Below are 21,906 nucleotides of genomic sequence, written 5' to 3'. Positions count from 1 at the left end.
GAGCCGGCTCTTCCCTCTTGAGGCAGCAGGGGGAGGATGAGAGAGGGGAAAAAGTAGAAGCGGCCGGTCCGTCTATCATGCTAGAAAAAAGCAAAACAGCGGCGAAGCCCCAGTCAAACCAAACTTAGATCCCGCCCTTTTGCCAGCGCACGATGAAACTGTGCAAACTCCAGGCACAACTCATCCCTCGCCGACGGGGGAGTGGTAAGGATTGGCCAGCGAGGCACCTGCGGTATTTTGCCAGCAGGGAAGGCACTAACTCGAGAGCCAGGCGACGCTCCCTGCAAATTTTTTTTAAGAAAACCTCGGTATTAGCTCTGTCCTTAAAGAAAGCAAACAAACGCACTCCAGATCAGAGGGGGCTATTTCGCCAGGAGCTGCAAGAAACCGCCCCCCCCTCCCACCCGCTTCCTGCACCTTCACTCCTCCAGAGCAGTCCCACAGGTGGCAAGGCCAGGGACTTCCAATGCGTCCCCCGAAGGGAAGCCTGAGAAAGTAGCGAACAGATTACTCTACCCTCCTCCAAGCAGCCGCATCCCACCTCCGTCCGACGGGCCTGCTGGAAAGGAACACGCCTTATGAAAGCGTGCAGGACTTCCCTGCCGGCTCCCATCCGACGCTCTTCCCTCTTGAGGCAGCATCCCCGAGGACTCCTTAGGAGCCAGGGAGCGATGCTGCCTCAAGAGGGAAGAGCATCGGGCGGGAGCCGGCAGGGCAGTCCTGCACACGCGCGCACTCCCCAGCTGCTAAGGAGCAGCCGGGGAGTGCGCGTGTGCACAGGACTGCCCTGACGGCTCCCGCCAGACGCCACCCACTGATTTTCCGGCGTATAAGATGACTGGGCGTATAAGACGACCCCCCAACTTTTGAGGTGATTTTCATGGGTTAAAAAGTCGTCTTATACGCCGGAAAAGACTGGGTATCTGTGGGTCATGTGGATAAAGCCATAATTTTTGCAAGATCATCTGTGCTTTAATAACAAATTGTTAGATACGTTCAGAACTCTGTGTCCATATAAAGTATTGACTCATGCTAAGCTCCTGGTAAACATATAGTCCTGTTGGTAGCAGTATTGAAGCAGTTTGCGATTTCCATCTTCCAAGATGATTTTCATCTCATCAATCTAGCCCATAATTCTATAACTTCTGTTCATCCCCCTCAAGTGACAATCAGATCTGACGGTTTTGACTTTTCTGGAATTGAGGTAAGCCATGGGATGCCACTTGCTGAGGTTCTTGTTTAGACATGCCTATATTACTTTGCCAGCAATATAATGGAGATGAAGATAAGGATATGTTTGTTTATTTATCTTTCTAGATATACACACAAAGCATACCCAGTCTTGTGAAATACATATCTTGTACATTAAGGGGGCAAACAGGAAGAAGAATAAAAAGAGAAAGAGGTCACACATAAAATCTTGGCCAAAAGTAACAACAATCTACCGTATAAACAATAATTGCTAAATACCCAAACAACTATGTGGACCAAAATGCAAAGAAATAAATAATAATGATGAAAGGAGGAGTTAGAAGAATAAAAGAAAATTATCTGTATCATACTGTATTTTAAATATGGCAGAATTATTAAGTGGACAGATGAAACTGACTAGGAGAACCATTCTAAATTAGACAGCCCAAGCTCAACATCATAATAAAATCCATAAAACTCTTTCTTGCCCCCGAATGTTATTGAGTTGTTCATAAATAAGTTGACAGTGAAAGAAAAATGTATTGACTAGTGTGTTAAAAATAAACACATTGACTTCTGGTTTGCTGCCGTGGCTGCCACAGACATTTGGTAGGTGAGCTCCGTCTTCCACATCAATTTCACATCAGTAGGTGACCCTGGAAAGGGTTGAAAGTTGCCCTGTAGGGGCAACCAGCAAGGAGGGAATCCCCGCTGGAATGTGGAAGGGTGGTAGCCCTTCTGCTTAATCTGGTGCAGTCCTCTAAACTGGTAGACAAAAGACCAGCCATAGAAATATGGCTCATCACTAGGCTGCAGACAGCCAAAGTCAAACTTACCACCAGGCACCTATAAAGCAGCATGGATGAGACTGGGTGAGATCTACCTCTCTTCAATAAGTATTTTTTCCACCTGTATAAGCTGCCAAAAGTATTTTTCTCCCTGTGGAGAGAGGGAAGGGGAATTCTACCCCACCCCCCACTATCTAGGGGAGTTTAAAACATTGAAACAATAACCTGATTTTAATTGGATTTTTATCTTTTAAAGTCTGAGGACTAAAAGACTTTTTATTCTTATTGAAGATTTGAGTTTTTACTTATAAAAAAGAAGTAAAATTGGAAAAAGGACTATAAAAATCTTGATCTTAAAAGAAAATCATAAATGGTATGTGTTATGTATGCAGGCATCTGCATAGCAACAGCCCTCAGGGGGCGTTGGCCTGGACAGTTTCGGCGGGAAACCTAGGGCCAACCCCATTGGCTGTTAGCTTACCTGGCCAGGTATATAAGGAGGCCAGGTAGCCCTCATTCCTCAGTTCACTTCCCCTTCCAATAAAGAGCTGAACTCACACACCGGCTGGCATCTCTCTTGCGTCGGACCCACTACACAATAGTGGCGACGAAGGTGGGATTGCTGCAGACCAAGAGCTGAAGTCACTGGGGAAACGCTCCGCGAGCTGAAGGGAAAGGCATTTTTCCTTCTTCCCCCCACGACAGCCAGCCGAACCGGCAACGCCAAGCGCCACATCCACAACCAACTGCCGCCATGGCTAGAGCCGGACAACCCCGCGAATTTGAGACCCGCTGCCCCGAAACCTGGACCCGTTACCTGGCTCACGTTGAACTGTACATGCGGTTCAATCAGATATCGGAGGACGGTGCAAAGGCGGCCGCCCTGCTCTGCCTTGGGGGACCAGCGCTGCTGGAAGTCGCCGCGAACCTGTTCCCCCAGGAGGCCATCACCACCGTCGCGTCCCGAGACCTCGTGGCCAGGCTCAACGCACATTTCAGGCCCCGGCGCTCCAAGGTGGCCGCACGGTCACAATTCGAGAAAAGGGACCAGCGCCCCGACGAGACCGGCGCCAACTTCCTCGCCGCCCTACGGGAAGCTGCCGTCGCTTGCAGGTTCACAAATTTGGAGGAGCGACTACGGGACCGGCTGATTTGCGGTCTACACGACAGGCGGTTGCAGGAGCGCCTGTTCGAAAGAGAGGAGGTCTCTCTCCAGGAAGCCGAGGACACCATCCTAGCCCACGAAGCGGCCTGCGGGGCCGTCCAAGCCTGCCAGGGAACCCGGCCCGGCAACCAGACAACCAGCGTCCACCGGCAAGGGGCCACAGTGGAGGATGACCTGAGCATCGACCTCCTCCAGCGGAAGTCGACCCCCGACCAGCGAGCCAGATGCCCAGACAGGCCCAGGCCTCCCAGCAACACTGCCGTTCCCCAGAGGTGCGCAGGATGTGGTGGGAACCACATGCGCAGCCTCTGCAAGTTCCGGTCCGCCACGTGCCGGGCCTGCAAGAAAACAGGCCACATAGCCGCCGTCTGCCGTAGCCGCCGCCCCCGAGAGGAGATCCACGAGCTGCATCCGGAGGAACCGCTGTTCGAAGGTACTGGGGCCCCCACCAAAACAAAAATTGGCTATGTCGAGAGCCGGCTGGACATTAACCATACGGGTAGCCGCCGGCTGCTCAAACCCAAAATTAGATTAACAATCCGTTTGCAAGGTGTGCCTTGCAGCATGGAGCTTGACTCCGGATCAGCGGTCTCGATTATTTCGGACGAGACCCTTAACCACATAATTAGCCGGAGCAAGCAACGGATTAAATTACGGCCTACTAAATTAACCCTGACCGATTTTCAGAATTCGCCGGTCAAGGTGAAGGGGGAGGCCACCATTTCAGTGGGGCACCTGGATGTTGTAGTGGTAGAGGGCCGCAGAGCCAGCCTGGTCGGGCTGGACTGGTTTGAGGCCCTGGGAATCTCAGTATCCGGGATCCATCGGATCCAGGGGGACTCAGTTGAGGCCGTTTGCCGGGAGTTCGCCGACGTCTTCGACGGGTCATTAGGCAAGTACACTGGGGCCCCATATCGTTCAAGCTTAACTCGAACGTCTCCCCCGTTAGGGTCCGGCCGCGGCGAGTCCCGTTTGCGCTCAAACACAAAATCGAGCGCGAACTAGACAAGTTGGTGGCCCAGGGAATCTTAGAGCCTGTAGATGGAGGGGAGTGGGAAACCCCCATTGTGACCCCCCTCAAATCCAACGGGGAAATAAGGATCTGAGCCGACTATAAGTGCTCGGTGAACCGTGCCCTAAACCCGCACGCTTACCCGGTTCCCGCGGTCAGCCACGTTCTCGCTTCCCTCCAAGGTGGCGCCATTTTTGCAAGGCTCGATCTTGCACAGGCGTACCAGCAACTCACGGTCACTAGGGAAACAGCTGACATCCAAACCATAGTAACCCATAGGGGGGCGTTGCGGGTGAACAGGCTGCAGTTTGGAGTCAGCGTTGCTCCTGGAATTTTCCAGGAGGTTATGGAAAAGACACTCAAGGGCATTCCAGGAGTCTGCCCCTATTTTGATGACATCCTGATCGCAGGAGCATCAGCAGAGGAACTGGCAGGGAGGCTTAGGGAAGTGCTGGCAAGGCTGCGCACAGCTGGCCTCAAACTCAAAAAGGAAAAATGCAGCATAGGCGTTCCTTCCACAGAATTTTTGGGGTTCAGAGTAGACGCCAGGGGAATCCACCCCACAGAATCCAAGGTGAGGGCCATCAAACTAGCACCCACACCCAAGAACAAAGCAGAGCTTCAGGCATTCCTGGGTCTGCTGAATTTCTACCATACATTCCTCCCACACAAGGCAGCCATCGCTGAACCGCTCCACAGGCTGCTAGACAAACAGGCAACATGGGCCTGGACGGCCATCCATGATCAGAGCTTCAAGGCCCTGAAGGCATTGCTGTCGGACAAGTCCACAGTAACCCATTTCATCGAGTCCAAGCCCATTTGTATCGCCTGCGATGCATCCCCTTATGGTGTGGGCGCTGTACTAAGCCACCTTGAGCCCAACGGGGCACAAGTCCCCATAGCATACTATTCTAGGACACTGTCTGGAGCAGAAAGAAACTGTGCCCAAATAGACAAAGAAGCCCTGGCAATCGTGGCAGGAATCAAGAAATTCCACGATTACTTATATGGCAGGGAGTTCACTGTCTTCACGGACCACAAACCACTCCTGGGCCTGTTCACCACAGACAGGCAAACCCCTCAGATTCTGTCCCCCAGGATGCTCCGGTGGTCCATCTTCCTTGCAGCATACAATTGCAAGCTGGTACACAAGCCAGGGAAGGAGATGGGCCATGCAGACGGTCTAAGTAGGCTCCCCCTAGACACACACGACCCAGACCCAGCACCAGCCACACAGATCCTAGCCCTGCAGGAACTACCCGAGTGCCCAGTTCTTGCCAAGGACATTGCCAGCCACACAGCCACAGACAACATCATGGGCAGGGTGCACTCATGGGTTTGCACAGGGTGGCAGGACAAATCCCCGGGACCAGAGTTTCAGGCCTATTTCATTAGACGCGATGAAATCTCCACACCCAAAGGGTGCCTCCTTTGGGGTAGCAGGGTCATCATTCCACCCGCACTACGTGCCAGGGTATTGGACTCCTTACACGAAGGGCACCCGGGGGTGGTCAGGATGAAGGCACTGGCTAGGAGCTACCTCTGGTGGCCCGGGTTGGACAAGGAGGTTGAGGATCGGGTCAAGGCCTGTTATACGTGCCAGAGATCCAGGCCAGAAGTGCCACATGCACCAGTACACCGGTGGGAGGCCACACACACGCCATGGTCCCGCATTCACATTGACTATGCAGGGCCATTCCAGGGTCAACTATTTTTAGTAGTGGTGGACAGTCACTCCAAGTGGTTAGAGGTAGTCCCTGTCCCCAACATGACCTCGGGGAGGACAATCCAGGTGCTCAGAGCTCTCTTTGCCACACACGGCCTCCCCGACGTAATTGTGTCTGATAATGGGCCTCAGTTTACTGCTGCTGATTTCCAGGCGTTCTTGAAGGCGAACTGGATTAGGCACGCCACCTCTGCGCCTTTCCATCCATCTACCAACGGGCAGGCCGAACGGATGGTAAGGACGACCAAAGATGCACTCCGGCGCATCATCAGCGGGGACTGGCACCACAGACTGGCCAAATTTTTACTAGCCCAACACACAACACCATGCGTGGCTACCGGCAAGAGCCCAGCAGAACTGCGATGGGGACGGCGCCTCATCACCAAGCTGGACCGCCTACACCCAGACCGGGTAGCAGCCGAAACCGGTAGGGCAACATCACCATCATCACCATCATCACCATCACCACCAGCATCACTACCATCACCATTGCCATCATCATCCACACACAGGGTCCTCAACCTGGGGGACCTGGTCTGGGCAAGGAACTATGGGGCTGGACATCCTTGGGTTCCGGGGACAGTGGTTGGGAAAACAGGACCCCTTTCGTACATTGTAGGGGTGGAGGGGGACAGACGCATAAGGCGACACATCGATCAGCTCAGAGGAAGAGTCCCTGAGCACGTCACACACGCCCCTGAGCGCGTCACACACGTCCCTGAACTCAACGCACACAATCAACAGGAGGACCACACTCCAGGAGGGGTCAACCCAGCTGAGGACGTCACAGGGCAGGGACCAGAGGAGGAGGACTTCCTGATGCCGGCTCCTTGCAGCCCTGCACAAAGGCCTCAGGATCCCACGGTCCAAGCCCAGGGGCCAAGCACACCCAGACGATCCACCCGTCCACACAGGACACCAGCCTACCTGTCGGACTATGTGTGCAAGTGATCCTCACACAAGGACACCACTGTTTTTTATATATATATACTCATAGTTATAGTAGTTGCATGTTGTTGTTGTTATGTGGGTCTTTTCTAAGGGGGGAGGGGTGTTATGTATGCAGGCATCTGCATAGCAACAGCCCTCAGGGGGCGTTGGCCTGGACAGTTTCGGCGGGAAACCTAGGGCCAACCCCATTGGCTGTTAGCTTACCTGGCCAGGTATATAAGGAGGCCAGGTAGCCCTCATTCCTCAGTTCACTTCCCCTTCCAATAAAGAGCTGAACTCACACACCGGCTGGCGTCTCTCTTGCGTCGGACCCACTACACAATAGTATGGGTGACATCTTGTGGCTAAACCTGATACTACAACCTGTTATTGTCTAAAAGAGACTTGACTGAAGCCTAGACTATAGATAAGAGCTTTGTAACCTTTGCAATCAGCTGTGAGAAGCCCAGATATGTTCTATACTCAGTGATAAAATTATTCTCATTCTCTGATTGTAAAGCTTTTAATTCACACCATTAAGAGAATATGGATGAAGATCAGGAACAGATTTTATTTATGTTGAGAGCACTTCATGAAACTATTCTTAAAGCCACTGATGAAATAAGAAACTACAGAAAAGAACAAGATGTCAGCCCAGAGATATGAACCCAAACTTTGATTACAACCAAAAAATCAACTACACAGAATATAAGAGAAGAAGTGGAGCAAGCAAATATTATGATAGAAGATTCAACTGATCAACAAACACAGTTAATGGAAAACCCAGGAAAGGGATTGACAACACTGAAAATGAAAAAGACTTTCTATACAAACCAGAAGAAACCTGAGGATCAAGAAGAAAAACAGATCGAAGAGAAGACAAACATTTTAGGACAACTACGCCAAGAGAGAAAAAATAGAGATGATTTGTTAGCCCTTCCAAAAAAATGGTGACTGGATGGCCTTTCTTACTTCAAACAATATATATAACAACAGAGGGAGATCTATTTGATGACTTGAAAGCATGGACATGGGAGATGAGTTGGCAAAGAAAGCAAGCTAGAATAAGGCTGAAGAAGATTGGGGCTTTGATTTATAGTGAGGATTAAAACAGAATATACTCAATTTGACAAGATATATATTTTGAATACTAGACTTTGCTATGAACTGAGATAAAGAAAACTTTGGTTATTTTAAAAATTTGGAAGTATAAATATTAAAAGTTAAATCTGAATATTGATTTGTTTATAAAGTTTGAATGCAAAACTAATTAAGATATATATAAGCTAAAATATATTGATAAATGTAATAAACATGTTTTTACTTAGCTGATATAAATAAAAGCTGCACTAGCTTAAATATGAGATAGTAGACATTAAGAGAAAAAAGAGGAAGTATTTGATGTTGAAACAAGAGAAAATTTGGTTACTAAATTTAAGATGTTTGGAAATTAATAGAAGATAAGAATGTTATATTGTATTATCAATTAGTTGATGTAAGATGGTGAGAAATGGAATATATTCAAATAGACAAGATGTGTATTCTGAATATTAGACTCAGCCATCATGTTGCTTTTTAAATACTTAAATGTAAAACTAGAAAATCAATAAAACTTTATATAAAAAATAATAAACACAGTAGGGATGTGCTTTCTAGTTTAAAATTATGTACTGTGGAAAGCTATAAATTTTCTGTGAGAAAACAGAGTGTATTTTTCCTGTGAATGCTGTTTACACAGGTGGTTAAACAGGTGGTTGTTGAATTCCTGTGATCCTGTGATAGATAGGATGTCACCAGCTGAATAAAAACAAAGAGGATACTTATCTTCTGAGTAAATATATTCTATCTGATTTTCTCTGCATGAATGCAGAATAAACCTATGATTTAGATACCTAATGTTAAGCATATGTCTCATACAATATATCACATGTCAATATGTGGGAATCAATAATAACATGTGGACTAAAATTAATGATAAATTTAAAGGGCTAATTATACATAGCAAATTACTTTTAAGCTACAAATTAGCTTCCATAATTTTAATTCTACTTTTTATAAGCAGCCTTTAAATACAAAATCATTGATTTTTCCTTGGAAGTGCAAAAAGAATCAGTGAAAAAAAAACGGTTTTAAGACTGAGAAAAAAAGAAAAAAACCCTCACTAGTACTATGACTAATATAAATTGTACATTATTTCAGAACAATTATGATAAGACAGAATGAATTTAAGAATGTTATGCTAAGAAGGGAGAAAATACAATCCTCATTTTGGGGGAGAATATCCATGACAAAAATGAATGTGTTGCCTAAAATGAGGTTTATGTTTCAGACAAATATTTATTTTGACAACTCTTGTTCCATTTAATCAGTAAAGAATGATATATCTAGGTTTGTATGACAAAGGAAAAAAGCAAGGATTAAATTCAAATTCCTTTAAAATGCAAAGGAACAAAGAGGATTAGGTGTTTTTCAGCCTGCTGCCTGGTTTTGATGAAGGAGTAGTTCCTGCTGATGAGAAATAAAAGAATCTTAGAACTGGAAGAGCAAGACCTGACATTTGGATGGCATGTCTTTCTATAGTACAATAAAGTTAAGGCTAATATTGCTTTTAAAAGTCACTATATTAAAAGTGTCACATTGAGAATATGGAATAGATATAAACCCAGAATTTAGCAACTTCCAGTTCAGTTGTTCAGTCTGCTAAGGAAAGAATGTAACTTCCATTTCGGGCCAACCTTCTTTTAGTAAGAAGAGTAAATATTAATTAAGTGTGTGAAGTGTGATAAAAAGGGCCACACAGCAAGATGGGCAAACCTCTGTTGATAGCCTTGCCTGACAATAGACACAATCGTTCCAAATATAGCATGTTGCTGAATCTCCATTCCAATATTCCTGAAGATAGACATCAAAACTCACTAGGGTAAATGTTGTTCTATGTAAGAGGGGGAGAAGATAGGAAAACTAATTAGTGAAAAGTCTATCATAAATGCCCCCATAACAACAATTGGAAATCTGTTATTCTCCAGGTGTAAGTTGGTCTGATCTTCGACATAGCTTTCTTTGATTTAAGCTTTAAAAGCATTTGACTGAAATCAAATACTGAAAGGCCACAATGGAACAATTTGAGAAGGTTATGTTACTTATCCAAGATGAAAGAAACTGATCAGTGAGACAGACTGAGGCAGGAACTCACCCCAGAAAATTTGCTTTAGCCAAGGTTACAAATGATAAATTCTCATTTGGGCCTCTATGGAAACACAACTTAGTTCTATCCAAAGAAGTCTGACATAAGTTAAAGAACATAAACCCTTCAACTCTTATATATTTTGATTGGATTATTTCCATAACCATGCAGCCAGAGCACCTTCATGAATTAATTACAAAAAATAAATCATGTTGATTTAAAGCATGCATTTCTCAGTGTATAGCAAGATATACTGTACATCAAAACAGGACAAAAAGTTTCCCCAGCAATTATTCACTTTTCCCTACCATGGAGCATGTCTTTGTGAATGACAAGATAAAATATGGGAACATCACAATACTATTTTATCCATCCATTTCTCTTCTTCCTTTTTGAGCCCTATATTAACTGGGTGTTGCCAATGAAGCTCTTCACAAGTGTGGCATCTTTACCACCCACATCTGAAGAAACCACCCACAATATTTGTTTGTACTACAGTGGTTTTAAATGACAGTGTAGTAAAACGTAACTTAAGATACCTCTAGCAACAGACTAAGCTGGTGTCAACTAAGAAGGTATTTATTTGTAGTTATTATTCTAAGGATATTCCAAATATTTATTCCAAATTTTTTTTCTCCTTCATAATGCAGCAGTACAATTTTGGGTGGTAATATATTTATTTCTTCCACATTTGATTTGAGTTTTCTGACGGGATTCATTTTCTTAGAATAGGTAGGCTTTATGAGAAAATCAACTACCCATTAGTTATTTCTCAGCAAAACTTTCTGTAGTTTTGATAGCTAAGAAAATATTGTGAGAGAGATGTTTAAGCTTGCTAGGTGTTTTCAGAATGCTGATGTTAAATGGAAAGATAAGAATTGTGTCAGCTCATAGCTTTTATTGTTGTCCTAACAGAGAGGTTCATGATCATCTATAGTCCTCAGTGTCTTCAAAATTACAGTCAGGATTTAAATGAATGTATGCATTTTGTCAACTATATTGATTTTTTGAGATTCATTTCTTTTGTTTCTCTTGTCCTCTTTAAAAAAAGAGAAAGAAAATGTATAGGTTTATTGTATTAGCATACCTAATACGAGGATTGACAGGCTATGAAGAACGTATCGGTCAAAAACGTGCGAATCCTGAAGTTTATATGAATGTTGTAAGTTATATGATCTATATTTTATAAATAATGAAGTAGAAGTGGGTCTGAAACATACTCCTGAGTAACAATATTGACCATTTGTTCTTTCCTTTATTGCAACATCAACACCATTCTTTCCCAACATTGATACCAATTAATTGATTGTGTGCCATCAAATCAGTGTTGACATTTAGCAAACACATTTTCTCCATGATGATCTGTCCATAACTGGTCCTTCAGGTTTTCCAACAGTGCACCTATTACCATTGTAACTAAGTCCATCTACTCTACTGTTGATCATCTTCTTCTCTTTCCTTCCAGCTTTCCCAGTACTCGAATCTTCTCCAAAGAGCTAGGTCTTTGTGTAATGTTGATATTACACAGGACAGAATTCCTAGTTAAGATTGCAATCAAGGTTACTGGTATAGGAAAAATTATATTACCATTAATACTACATCAACACACATATTTACATGCTTGCTGTTAAGGATCACTATTTCAGCATTGCACATTTTAACAGAAAACAGCAGTATCCCTTCCCCAGTGAATACAAATCCAGATCTGTTTCCTGGTGGAGTCTGGTCTTTTCCATCTCTTCATCACCGTGTGTGTCTGTGTCTGTCTGTGTGTGTTTGTGTGTGTGTGTGTGTGTGTGTGTGTGTGTGTGTGAGAGAGAGAGAGAGAGAGAGAGAGAGAGAGAGAGAGATCTTGTATTGTACATGATCCACCCGCTGATGCTTGGTTTTAGCTTTAGAAAAAAAAAAATCTTCAAACTTATGTACTGCAGGAATTAATTGTTTTCTTCTCCCAGAGTCAGATGATTTCTCATCAAGGCTACCCAAGTGAAGAATATAAAGTCTTGACACAGGACGGCTATTATCTGATAATAAACAGAATTCCCCGGGGAAGAAAAAACATTGCAGTCATAGGTATCTCTCTTTTTTTTAAGTCAAAGTCAATTTTGGATCTATCAAGCTGATAAAAAATGTTTTAATAGCTATGCCAATGCAGAAGGATACATGTACATTCCCAAGATTTAACATACTAAAATGGAATCAACTTCAGCAACATCTGGGATCCAAAACATATTATTATATGTACCTCATATTAGAAAATAAGCCTCTCTTGCAATGAATGGTCAGCTCCATGCAATTTGGATATTTGGTTGGATAACTTTCTCTAGAATTCAATAATATGTGAGCAAAACTTAATAAAGTTATTAATTATAAATACTACAATAGAGATAATCCTTGAGTTACGAATGCAATAGAGCCTGCCAATTACATTCCTAACCTGAGGATTCGTAGGAGTGAACCGTGTAACTTCAATGTGATCACTCACTGCTTTCAGCCAGGCATTTGCTAATCAAACTTGTGGGTTGTTAGGTGAATGAGGTGTCTCAAAATGGGGAAGGCCATGGGGGAGGCCTAGTGCTTCTGATCACCCAAGTCCTCCCCTGTCCCACTGAGATATCTCATACTTCCCCCTTCCCCCCATGCTGCTTGACCGAGTCATTTACCTTATGTAGATCTCGGTGATCAAGGGAGCTGTCTCCTCTGCAGCCTCTCTACTATGGTTTCACCTTGAGCAAAGGCTTGCTGAGGCCTGGAGGGATGAGAGATTGCATCCCTATAGGCTCAGGTCATTTTTGCAAAAAGCCTTTGCCACTAAGAACGGAGAACAAGAGTGGCGTGTGCATCCCTCCCTGGCTCCATTCTCGGCAGAGGGCTTGAAGAAATGGAGGCCCAGAGGGAGAAAACATCTTTGCAGTTCTCGGCAGCAAAGGTTTTTTTGCAAAGATGGCAAAAGGCTTTGCAAACAGGGAAAGCTTCAGCACTTCAGGCCTTTTCTCTATTTGCAAAGCTTTTTGCCACAGATGAATATAACATGAATATAACCACCTATGATACTAGAAAAGGGAAGCGGTGGCTCAGTGGGTTAGGATGCTGAGCTTGTCAATCAGAAGGTCGGCAGTTTGGCAGGTCGAATCCCGAGTGCTGTGTAACAGAGTGAGCGCCTGTTACTCGTCCCAGCTTCTGCCAACCTAGCAGTTCGAAAGCACATAAAAATGCAAGTAGAAAAATAGGGACCACTACGGTGGGAAGGTAACCGCGCTCTGTGCGCCTTTGGCGTCTAGTCATGCTGGCAACATGACCACGGAGACATCCTCGGACAAGCGCTGGTTCTTCGGCTTTGAAACGGAGATGAGCACTGGCCCCTAGAGTTGGAAACGACTAGCACGCATGTGCGGGGGAACCTTTACCTTTACCTTTATGATAATAGAATAGAATAGAATAGAATAGAATAGAATAGAATAGAATAGAATAGAATAGAATAGAATAGAATAGAATAGAATAGAATAGAATAGAATAGAATAGAATAGAATAGAATAGAATAGAATAGAATAGATCTGGGAGGGATCTTGGGGGTCTTCTAGTCTAGCCCCCGCTCGAGCAGGAGAACTATATCATCTCAGGCAGGTGGTTGTCCAGTCTCTTCTTAAAAATCTCCAGTGATGGAGCACCCATGATTTATGGGGGTGTGCTGTTCCACTGGTGGATTATCCTCACTGTCAGAAATTTCTCCTTAGTTCCAGGTTGCTTCTCTCTTGGGTCAGTTTCCAACTGTTGTTTCTCGTCCTTCCATCTGGTGCTTTGATGAACAATCTGGCCCCATCTGCTTTGTGGCAGCCCCTCAGATACTAGAACACTGCTATCATGTCTCCCCTATTTCTTCTTTTCCTAAAACTAGCCAGGCCCAAATCTCGTATGTTTTAATCTCCAGGCCCCTGATCATCTTCGTTGCTCTTCTTTGAATTTTTTCCAAACTCTCAACATCTTTTTTGTAGTGTGGTGACCAAAATTGGCTGCAGTATTCTAGGTGTGGTCTTACTAGGGCTTCATAAAGCAGTAATAGTACTTCTCGTGATCTTGATTCTATCCCTCTGTTTATACAACCCAGGATTTTGTTAGCTTTTTTGGTTGCTGCTGCACACTGCTGGCTCATAGTCAAGTGATCATCCACTAAGATGATCCCAAGGTCCCTCTCACAGTTACTGTTTTTGAGCCAGGTCTCTCCCAATCTGTATTTGTGCCTTTGGTTTTTCCTGCCTAAATGTAAGACTTTGCTTTTCTACACATTGAAAGTCATTTTGTTGGATAGGGCCCATTGTTTAAGTTGGTCAAGACCTTTTTGGATCCTGAGTTTGTCTTCTGAGGTGTTGGCTACTCCTGCTCATTTGGTGTCATCTGTGAATTTGATGAGTTCCCCTTCTATTCTCCCATATAAATCATTGATGAAGATATTGAAGAGTACTGGGCCTAAGATGGAACCTTGTGGTACCCCACTGCTTGCTTCTCTCCATGTGGATGTAGTGCCAGTGAGGACTACTAATTGAGTACAGTTTGTTAGCCAGTTACAGATCCATCTGGTAGTGATGTTGTCTGTCCCACCTTTTCTTAGTTTACCAAGGAGCAGGTTGTGGTCTACCTTGTCAAATGCCTTAATGAAGTCCAAGTATACTATGTCCACTGAGTTTCACTGGTCTACTAGTTTAGTCACTTTATCAAAGAATGAGATGAGATTGGTTTGGCATGATCTATTTTTGACAAACCCGTGCTGGCTACTAGTTATGAGTTTGTTTGTTTCTAGATGTTCACAGATCTGTTTTTTTAATAATCTTTTCTTGGATTTTCCCATGTATTGATGTTCAACTGATTGGTCTGTAGTTTCCTGTGTCCATTTTTTTTCCTTTCTTGAAGATGGGGACTACATCAGCCCTTTTCCAATCCTCTGGTATAAATGGTATAAATCCAGGTTTTATTTATTTATTTATTTATTTATTTGTTTGTTTGTTTGTTTTTATAAACCGCCCTTCTCCCGAGGGACTCGGGGCGGTGTACAGAGTAAGATAGGCACCATAGTGAAACAGTATTGAAAGGTGGATTAGAGGCAGGAAGGACGAGGGAGACGCGTCTTCATTCAACTAGTTTATTCAGTCAGCCCGGACAACGGAACAGGGGAAAACATGCTTTATATAGGCAGCTGTCAAACGGGACAGCAAATCAGCTGGGTGCGTTTTTCCCGCCAAGAACAGGGGCCAATCAGTCAGCTGTTAGGGCAGAATCTCCCCAGCGACAACGCTAGCGGGTAACTAGGCAGGGGATCCTGTCAGCTGGTTTTGGCGGGCGGCCGGCGTTTTGACAGCTCGCCGCCGCTACTGCGCATGCGCCAACTTTGACAGCTCGCGGCGGCCGCCGAGGGCTTGCAGCGAGTTTGACAGTTCAGTTTGAAGTGCGCATGCGCGCCGTTTGACAGCTGTCAAACGGCCGCGTGTACTTGTGGGCCGCGTGAGCGGCTGCGCATGCGTATTCATTTGACAGCTGTCAGTGCGGCCGCGTAAAAGCGGCCTATGACAGCTGTCATTATGTCTTTCAATATATTGCACCCCTTTCCCCCCCCCTTGAACTGAACACATAACTTGAGTAACTTTTTTTTTTTTTTTTTTTTAACTGGTGTTGGAACTGTTCGGTGAACTTCCGGCCCATTCGAAATCCGACAAGTATGCTGGCGGCCTCCTTTGACGAGTGGATCTGCGAGGTGCGGGTTCTTCTATGGGTTCGGGGGCTTCTATGGGCGGTGGGTCTGTATGGCAAGGGATATCTTCCGGGTAGTCGGTACTGGGGGATTCAGAATTTTCAGCCGCCACTTCTGGCGTGGTGGTGTTGGGGGGTGACCGGGGGCGAAGCTGGTCTGCGTGCCTCCTAAATGTGAGTCCTTGGCCCACGTTGATGGTGTATGACAGGGGCCCGGTTTGATCGAGAACCACCCCCTGGGTCCATTTATCCCTTCCCCCATAATTTCGGGCCCAGACATTTTGTCCTTTAGTGAATGTTTTGTGTGGCAAGGTGTTGGTTTTTTCGGCCGCTGGCCTGTCTGGGTGCAGTCTGTCGAGTCGAGTGACCAGTCGGCGACCCCATCTCAGTTCTGCCGGAGATTTCCCGGTGGTGGACACGGGAGTAGTGTGGTGTGCGAGGAGGAAGCGGGCGAGTCGACGGTGCCAGTTTCCGACGATCATTCTGCGCAGAGAGTCCTTGGTGGTCTTCACCATGACCTCTGCGAGGCCATTACTGGACGGGTGGAACGGGGCCGATGTTGCGTGTCTAATACAGTTCCTCCTCGTGAAGATCTGGAAGTCACGGGAGGTAAATTGAGGCCCATTGTCAGTAATTATGACATCTGGAAGACCGTGGGTGGCAAAGACTCCCCTTAACGCTTGGATGGTGGCCTCTGATGTGGTGCTTGAAACCGGGAGAACCTCCAGCCATTTAGAGTAACTATCTACAATGATTAAAAAGGTTTGTCCCTGGAATGGTCCTGCATAATCGAGGTGGGTGCGGGACCAAGGATTGGAGGTGATTTCCCATTTGTGAACTGGGGCGTGTGGAGGGGAGGGTCTGGTTTGCTGGCAGAGATAGCAGCCGGCTACATGCTGCTCGATGTCCCTGTCTAAGGATGGCCACCAGACATAACTGCGTGCCAGGGCCTTCATTTTTGAAATGCCGGGGTGACCTTCATGTAGTGTTTGGAGAACCCTGGCCCTGTGGCATGAAGGGACTATTACTCTGCACCCCCAGAGGATGCAGCCTAGATGTGTTGAAAGCTCGTGTCGTTTTGCAAAATATGGTTGGATGGGGGGGCAGGGGCAGGATGATTGCCATCCTGATGTAACCCATGAGAGTACCCTGCTGAGGGTGGGATCCCTGTTTGTGGCGTGTGCGATGTCTTTTGCTGTTACTGGGCATTCTGCGAGTTCTTGTATGGCCAGGACTTGGCCGGCTGGGGCTGGGTCAGGGTCTATTTGAGGCAGTGGGAGCCTGCTGAGGCCGTCTGCATGTGACATTTCCTTTCCAGGCTTGTAGATTAATTGATAGGAGTAAGCAGATAGGAATGTCGTCCAGCGAAGCATTCGCGGGGACAAAATTTGCGGGGTTTGGCGGTCCCATGTGAATATGCCCAGGAGGGGTTTGTGATCTGTATAGATTGTAAAAGGTCTTCCATATAGGTAATCGTGGAATTTCTTAATTCCAGCTACAATAGCCAGGGCTTCCTTATCTATTTGCGCGTAGTTGCGCTCGGTTTTTGAAAGTGTCCTAGAGTAGTATGCGATCGGGGCTTGGGTGCCATCGTTGAGGGAGTGGCTGAGAACTGCCCCGATGCCATAGGGTGAAGCATCGCAGGCGATGCATAGTGGTTTGGTTTCGTTGTAGTGCGATATGGTTGTATCGCTGGAGAGTAATTGTTTTAGCTGTTTAAAACTGTCATTATGAAGTGGGGTCCACTGCCAGGGAGCCCCTTTGTCTAGGAGTCTATGGAGTGGCTCCGCTATTGTGGCTTTTCCGGGCAAAAATGAATGGTAAAAGTTTAGGAGCCCTAGGAATGCCTGGAGCTCCGTTTTATTTTTTGGGGGGGGTGCGGCTTGTATTGCTTGTATTTTTGCATTGGTGGGGTGAATGCCTTTGCCGTCTATTTTGTACCCCAGGAACTCTGCGGAGGGTACTCCGATTGAGCACTTCTCACGTTTTAATTTTAATCCAGCTGCGCGGAACCTTGAGAGGACTTCGTGCAGCCTGGTTGCTAGTGAGTGGGTGGAGTCGCCCGCGATGAGGACGTCATCGAAATACGGGCAGACTCCGGGGATGCCTTTGAGAGTTCGTTCCATGACTTCCTGGAATATTCCAGGTGCCACGGAGATGCCAAATTGGAGGCGGTTCACTTTGAACGCCCCTCTGTGCGTTACTATGGTTTGGGCTTCTGCGGTTTCCCTGGTTACAGGGAGTTGCAGGAAAGCATGTGCCAGGTCTAATTTGGCAAAAATGGAGCCAGACCCTATTTCTGAAAGAACATCTCTAACTGATGGGACTGGGTATGCATGGGGATTGAGTGCGCGGTTGAGGGTCGCTTTATAGTCCGCGCAGATTCTCACTTCACCATTGGGTTTGACAGGTGTCACTATGGGGGTTTCCCAAGTCCCGCTGTCAGTGGGTTCTAGGACTCCTAGTTTCAGCAAGCGGTCCAATTCCCTGTCTATCTTTGGTTTTAGGGCAAAGGGAACTTTCCTGGCTTTAATTCTAATTGGTCCGACCTCCGGTTTGAACTTGAGGTCGATGGGGGGGCCGTTGTATTTGCCCAGTGACCCGTCAAACACATCCGCAAATTTTTTGCAGATATTTTCTAAGGAATTGGTTTGGATGCGGTTTGTCCCTTCGAGGCGAATGCCTAATGCCTCAAACCAATCTAATCCTATTAAGCTGGTTCTAGGTTGCTTTGTTATTTGGGCTGTTAAGTGGCCTGAGAATTTTTTAAAATCGACTTTCAGGACGGCCTGTCCCTTTAAATCTATCTGCGCCCCTTGAAAATCTGCCAGCATGACCCTGGAGGGTTGAATGGGGATGCGATGATTTGTTCTGTTGGCTATTTTTTGGAGGGTGTCCCCTGACAGGATGGACACGGAGGATCCTGAGGCGACCTCCATTTCACAGGGGATTCCCTGTATTTTTACCCACGTTCTAACTTTGGCTCTGGGGATGTTGTTAGCGGGAGCTTTTGTTAGGGAGCATACGGACTCTACAACCCCTGGGGAAAGGCGGGGAGGGGCGGTCCTACCTGCGGGGATCTCATCTAGGTCGTGGAGGGTCTCCCAGTTTAGGCTGCGACAAGCTGATCGGATGTGGCCGGTCTTGCCACAGCCGTGGCACTTCGCGTTCCTAAACCTGCAGGTAGCTCTGGCATGGCTTCCGCCGCAGCTTGCACACTTCGGCCTGGCGTTGGTCAATGTTTTCTTCGCGTTGGGGGCTGTCTGTCGGTCTGGGTTGCGGTTCCTCTCCCGGCTGGCAACCATCCGGTTGAAATGGGAGAGGATTGCATCGACCCCGGAGTTAGGCTCCGAAGGTCCTTGGTCAAGCTCCCCGGCTTGATGGACGGTGGTGCCCGAGTTTTCTCCAAACGCCTCTGTCTCGTCGCGGTGGCTGTCTTCGTACGCCATTATTTCTAAGGTGAGCTCTGCGAGGTCCATGGTGGGCCTTGCCACGAGCTTCCTCTGCAGACGCGTGTTTTGGAGACCGGCGATGACCTGATCGCGGATTCGGTCCTCTAGGTCGGGGAAATGGCACTTGCGGGCGGCGTGTCTGACGGCCGCGATGAAGGCGGTGGAGGTTTCACCTGGTTGCTGCTTCCGTCGGGCGAAGTAGAGCCGCCAATACAGCTCCGACCGCCTTGGCATGAAATGTTTGCTGAGGCGGTCAGTGAGCTCGGCGTACGGTATAGTGGCGACTGGGTCCGGGCTGCAGAGGCCGACAGCGATGTCGTAAACTGCCGGCCCGCTGAGGCACAGGAGCGCGGCGGCCTTGTGGCGGTCCTCCGTGATTTTGTTTACGAGGAGGTACCCCTCAACCTGGCCCCAATGCGACTCCCATCCTTCTGGGTGCCGGACGTCGAACTCCCTCACATGTCCTAGGTTTGCCATTCTGGGTCCGCGGTACTTAGGGCGCCCGGATGTTCAGCTTGTCCGGTCGGTGACTTAGCTAGTGACTTCAGCGTTTGACCGGACAGCGACTTCCAGGGCTGTGACTTCAGCTAGTACCGGTATCCCACCTTCGTCGCCAGGTGGATTAGCGGCAGGAAGGACGAGGGAGACGCGTCTTCATTCAACTAGTTTATTCAGTCAGCCCGGACAACGGAACAGGGGAAAACATGCTTTATATAGGCAGCTGTCAAACGGGACAGCAAATCAGCTGGGCGCGTTTTTCCCGCCAAGAACAGGGGCCAATCAGTCAGCTGTTAGGGCAGAATCTCCCCAGCGACAACGCTAGCGGGTAACTAGGCAGGGGATCCTGTCAGCTGGTTTTGGCGGGCGGCCGGCGTTTTGACAGCTCGCCGCCGCTACTGCGCATGCGCCAACTTTGACAGCTCGCGGCGGCCGCCGAGGGCTTGCCGCGAGTTTGACAGTTCAGTTTGAAGTGCGCATGCGCGCCGTTTGACAGCTGTCAAACGACCGCGTGTACTTGTGGGCCACGTGAGCGGCTGCGCATGCGTATTCATTTGACAGCTGTCAGTGCGGCCGCGTAAAAGCGGCCTATGACAGCTGTCATTATGTCTTTCAATATATTGCAAAAAACAATAATCAAAACAAACAAACTGGGACCCCAATTAGAGCTATCAGAGCTATCAGAGCTATCAGGCCAGGCCGGACTGCTGGAATAGGTAAGTCTTTAAGTCACGCCGGAAGGTGCGGAGGTCGGGGGCCATCCGGATTATTTATGGAGGATGTGATGCAATGGTTCTGAGATAACATCTGCCAGCTCTTTCAGAACTCTGGGATGTAGCCTGTCAGGTCCCAGTGATTTATATTCATCAAGGTTTCTGCTTTCTCCCTGTTGCCTGCAATTTCTTTACTCTCTTCTCCCTTTAGTGGGCCTACAATTCCCTTGATTTTTTTCTTGTTGTTAATATGTTAGAAGAAGCTTTTTTGTTGTCCTTGATTTCTGTTGCTAGCCTTCGATCGTTCTGAGCCTTTGCTTTCTTGACTTTATCTTTCCATGCTCTGGCTGTCTGCTGGCAATCAGCTTCTTGGATTTCTTGTTTTTCTTTCTCAGTGGTATTGTGCTGGAATGGGCTTTTGTGATTACATTTTTCAGGGTTTCCCATGCTTCTTGGGTTGTTTTCCCCTTTAGGATTTTCATCCATAGGGTCTTTCCTAGGTTCTCTCTTAGTCTGTTAAAGTCGGCTCTTTTGAAGTTTGGGACCTTGGTTGGATTGATTTCTATTGCTGTTGTTTGCATTATATTAAATTCTAGTATGACCTGGTCACATTCACTCAGGGTTCCTGTAATTTCAATTCCCTCTATCACTTCTCTGTTTGTAAGGATTAAGTCCAGTATAGCTTTACATCTAGTTCCCTCCTCCACCTTTCGAGTGACAAAGTTGTCAGTTAGGTTGGTTAGGAATCTGTTTGATCTCCTGCTCTTTGCAAAGTTTGTCTCCCAGTTGATATCTGGATAGTTGAAGTCTCCCATTACTACTGTGGTATGCTTCCTACATACATTTGTTAAGTGGTTGGCAAAGAGTTTGTTTATTTCTTTTGATTGATTGGGTGGCCTGTAATATACGCCTATGGTAATGTCACTTTTTTCTTTTATATTTACCCATATACATTCTGGAGAGAGTTTATCTTGGATCATGTTCATTTTTGCAGATATTTAGTGTTCTCTTACATATAGTGCAACTCCCCCTCCTCTTTTTTTTATTGAAAAGTTTTACAATACATTTTGAATACAAACCCCCCCTCCTCCCCCCTACCCTCTCCCCAACCCCCCTACCCTACCCTCCCCCCTCCCCGACTTCCCAGAGCTGAATACAGGGTATAATAATACAAACAAGCATAATCTAAAATATGCTAACAAAAATAAAACATTAAATTCTATCGCACTTTAACTCTCCATAGTCAAAATATTAATGAAATAACTACTAACTAGTTATATGTCATAAAAATCCACTACTTATTCAAATGCTAAATGAAACTTTTTAGTCCCATATTTATTCTGAATATATTCAATCCATTTTCTCCATTCCACAATGTATCTCTGTTGCGATTGATCTTTCAAATATGCTGAAATCTTTGCCATTTCCGCCAAGTTAGAAACTTTCAAAGTCCACTCTTCTATAGTCGGCAGTTCTTCCTTCTTCCAATATTGTGCTACTAAAAGTCT

General features: G+C 46.5%; 1 protein-coding gene across 1 annotated transcript in view; it reads left to right on the top strand.

Moving 5' to 3' along the window:
* Positions 1–11,056: 11,056 nt before the first annotated feature.
* Positions 11,057–21,906, top strand: part of LOC308668591 (lipase member M-like) — a gene marked incomplete at both ends in the record, with an annotated part of 24,524 nt that continues 13,674 nt past the window's right edge. The window contains 2 exons of the mRNA XM_081328601.1: positions 11,057–11,158; positions 11,952–12,069. Coding sequence (XP_081184727.1) covers positions 11,057–11,158; positions 11,952–12,069 — 220 coding nt within the window. The remainder of the gene's footprint in view (positions 11,159–11,951; positions 12,070–21,906) is intronic.

The sequence above is a fragment of the Vipera berus genome (genome assembly GCF_964194415.1).
Source record: "Vipera berus genome assembly, chromosome: 5".
Taxonomy (NCBI): domain Eukaryota; kingdom Metazoa; phylum Chordata; class Lepidosauria; order Squamata; family Viperidae; genus Vipera; species Vipera berus.
The sequence above is the reverse complement of the archived record's forward strand: the minus strand, read 5'-3'. Positions and strand labels throughout refer to the sequence as shown.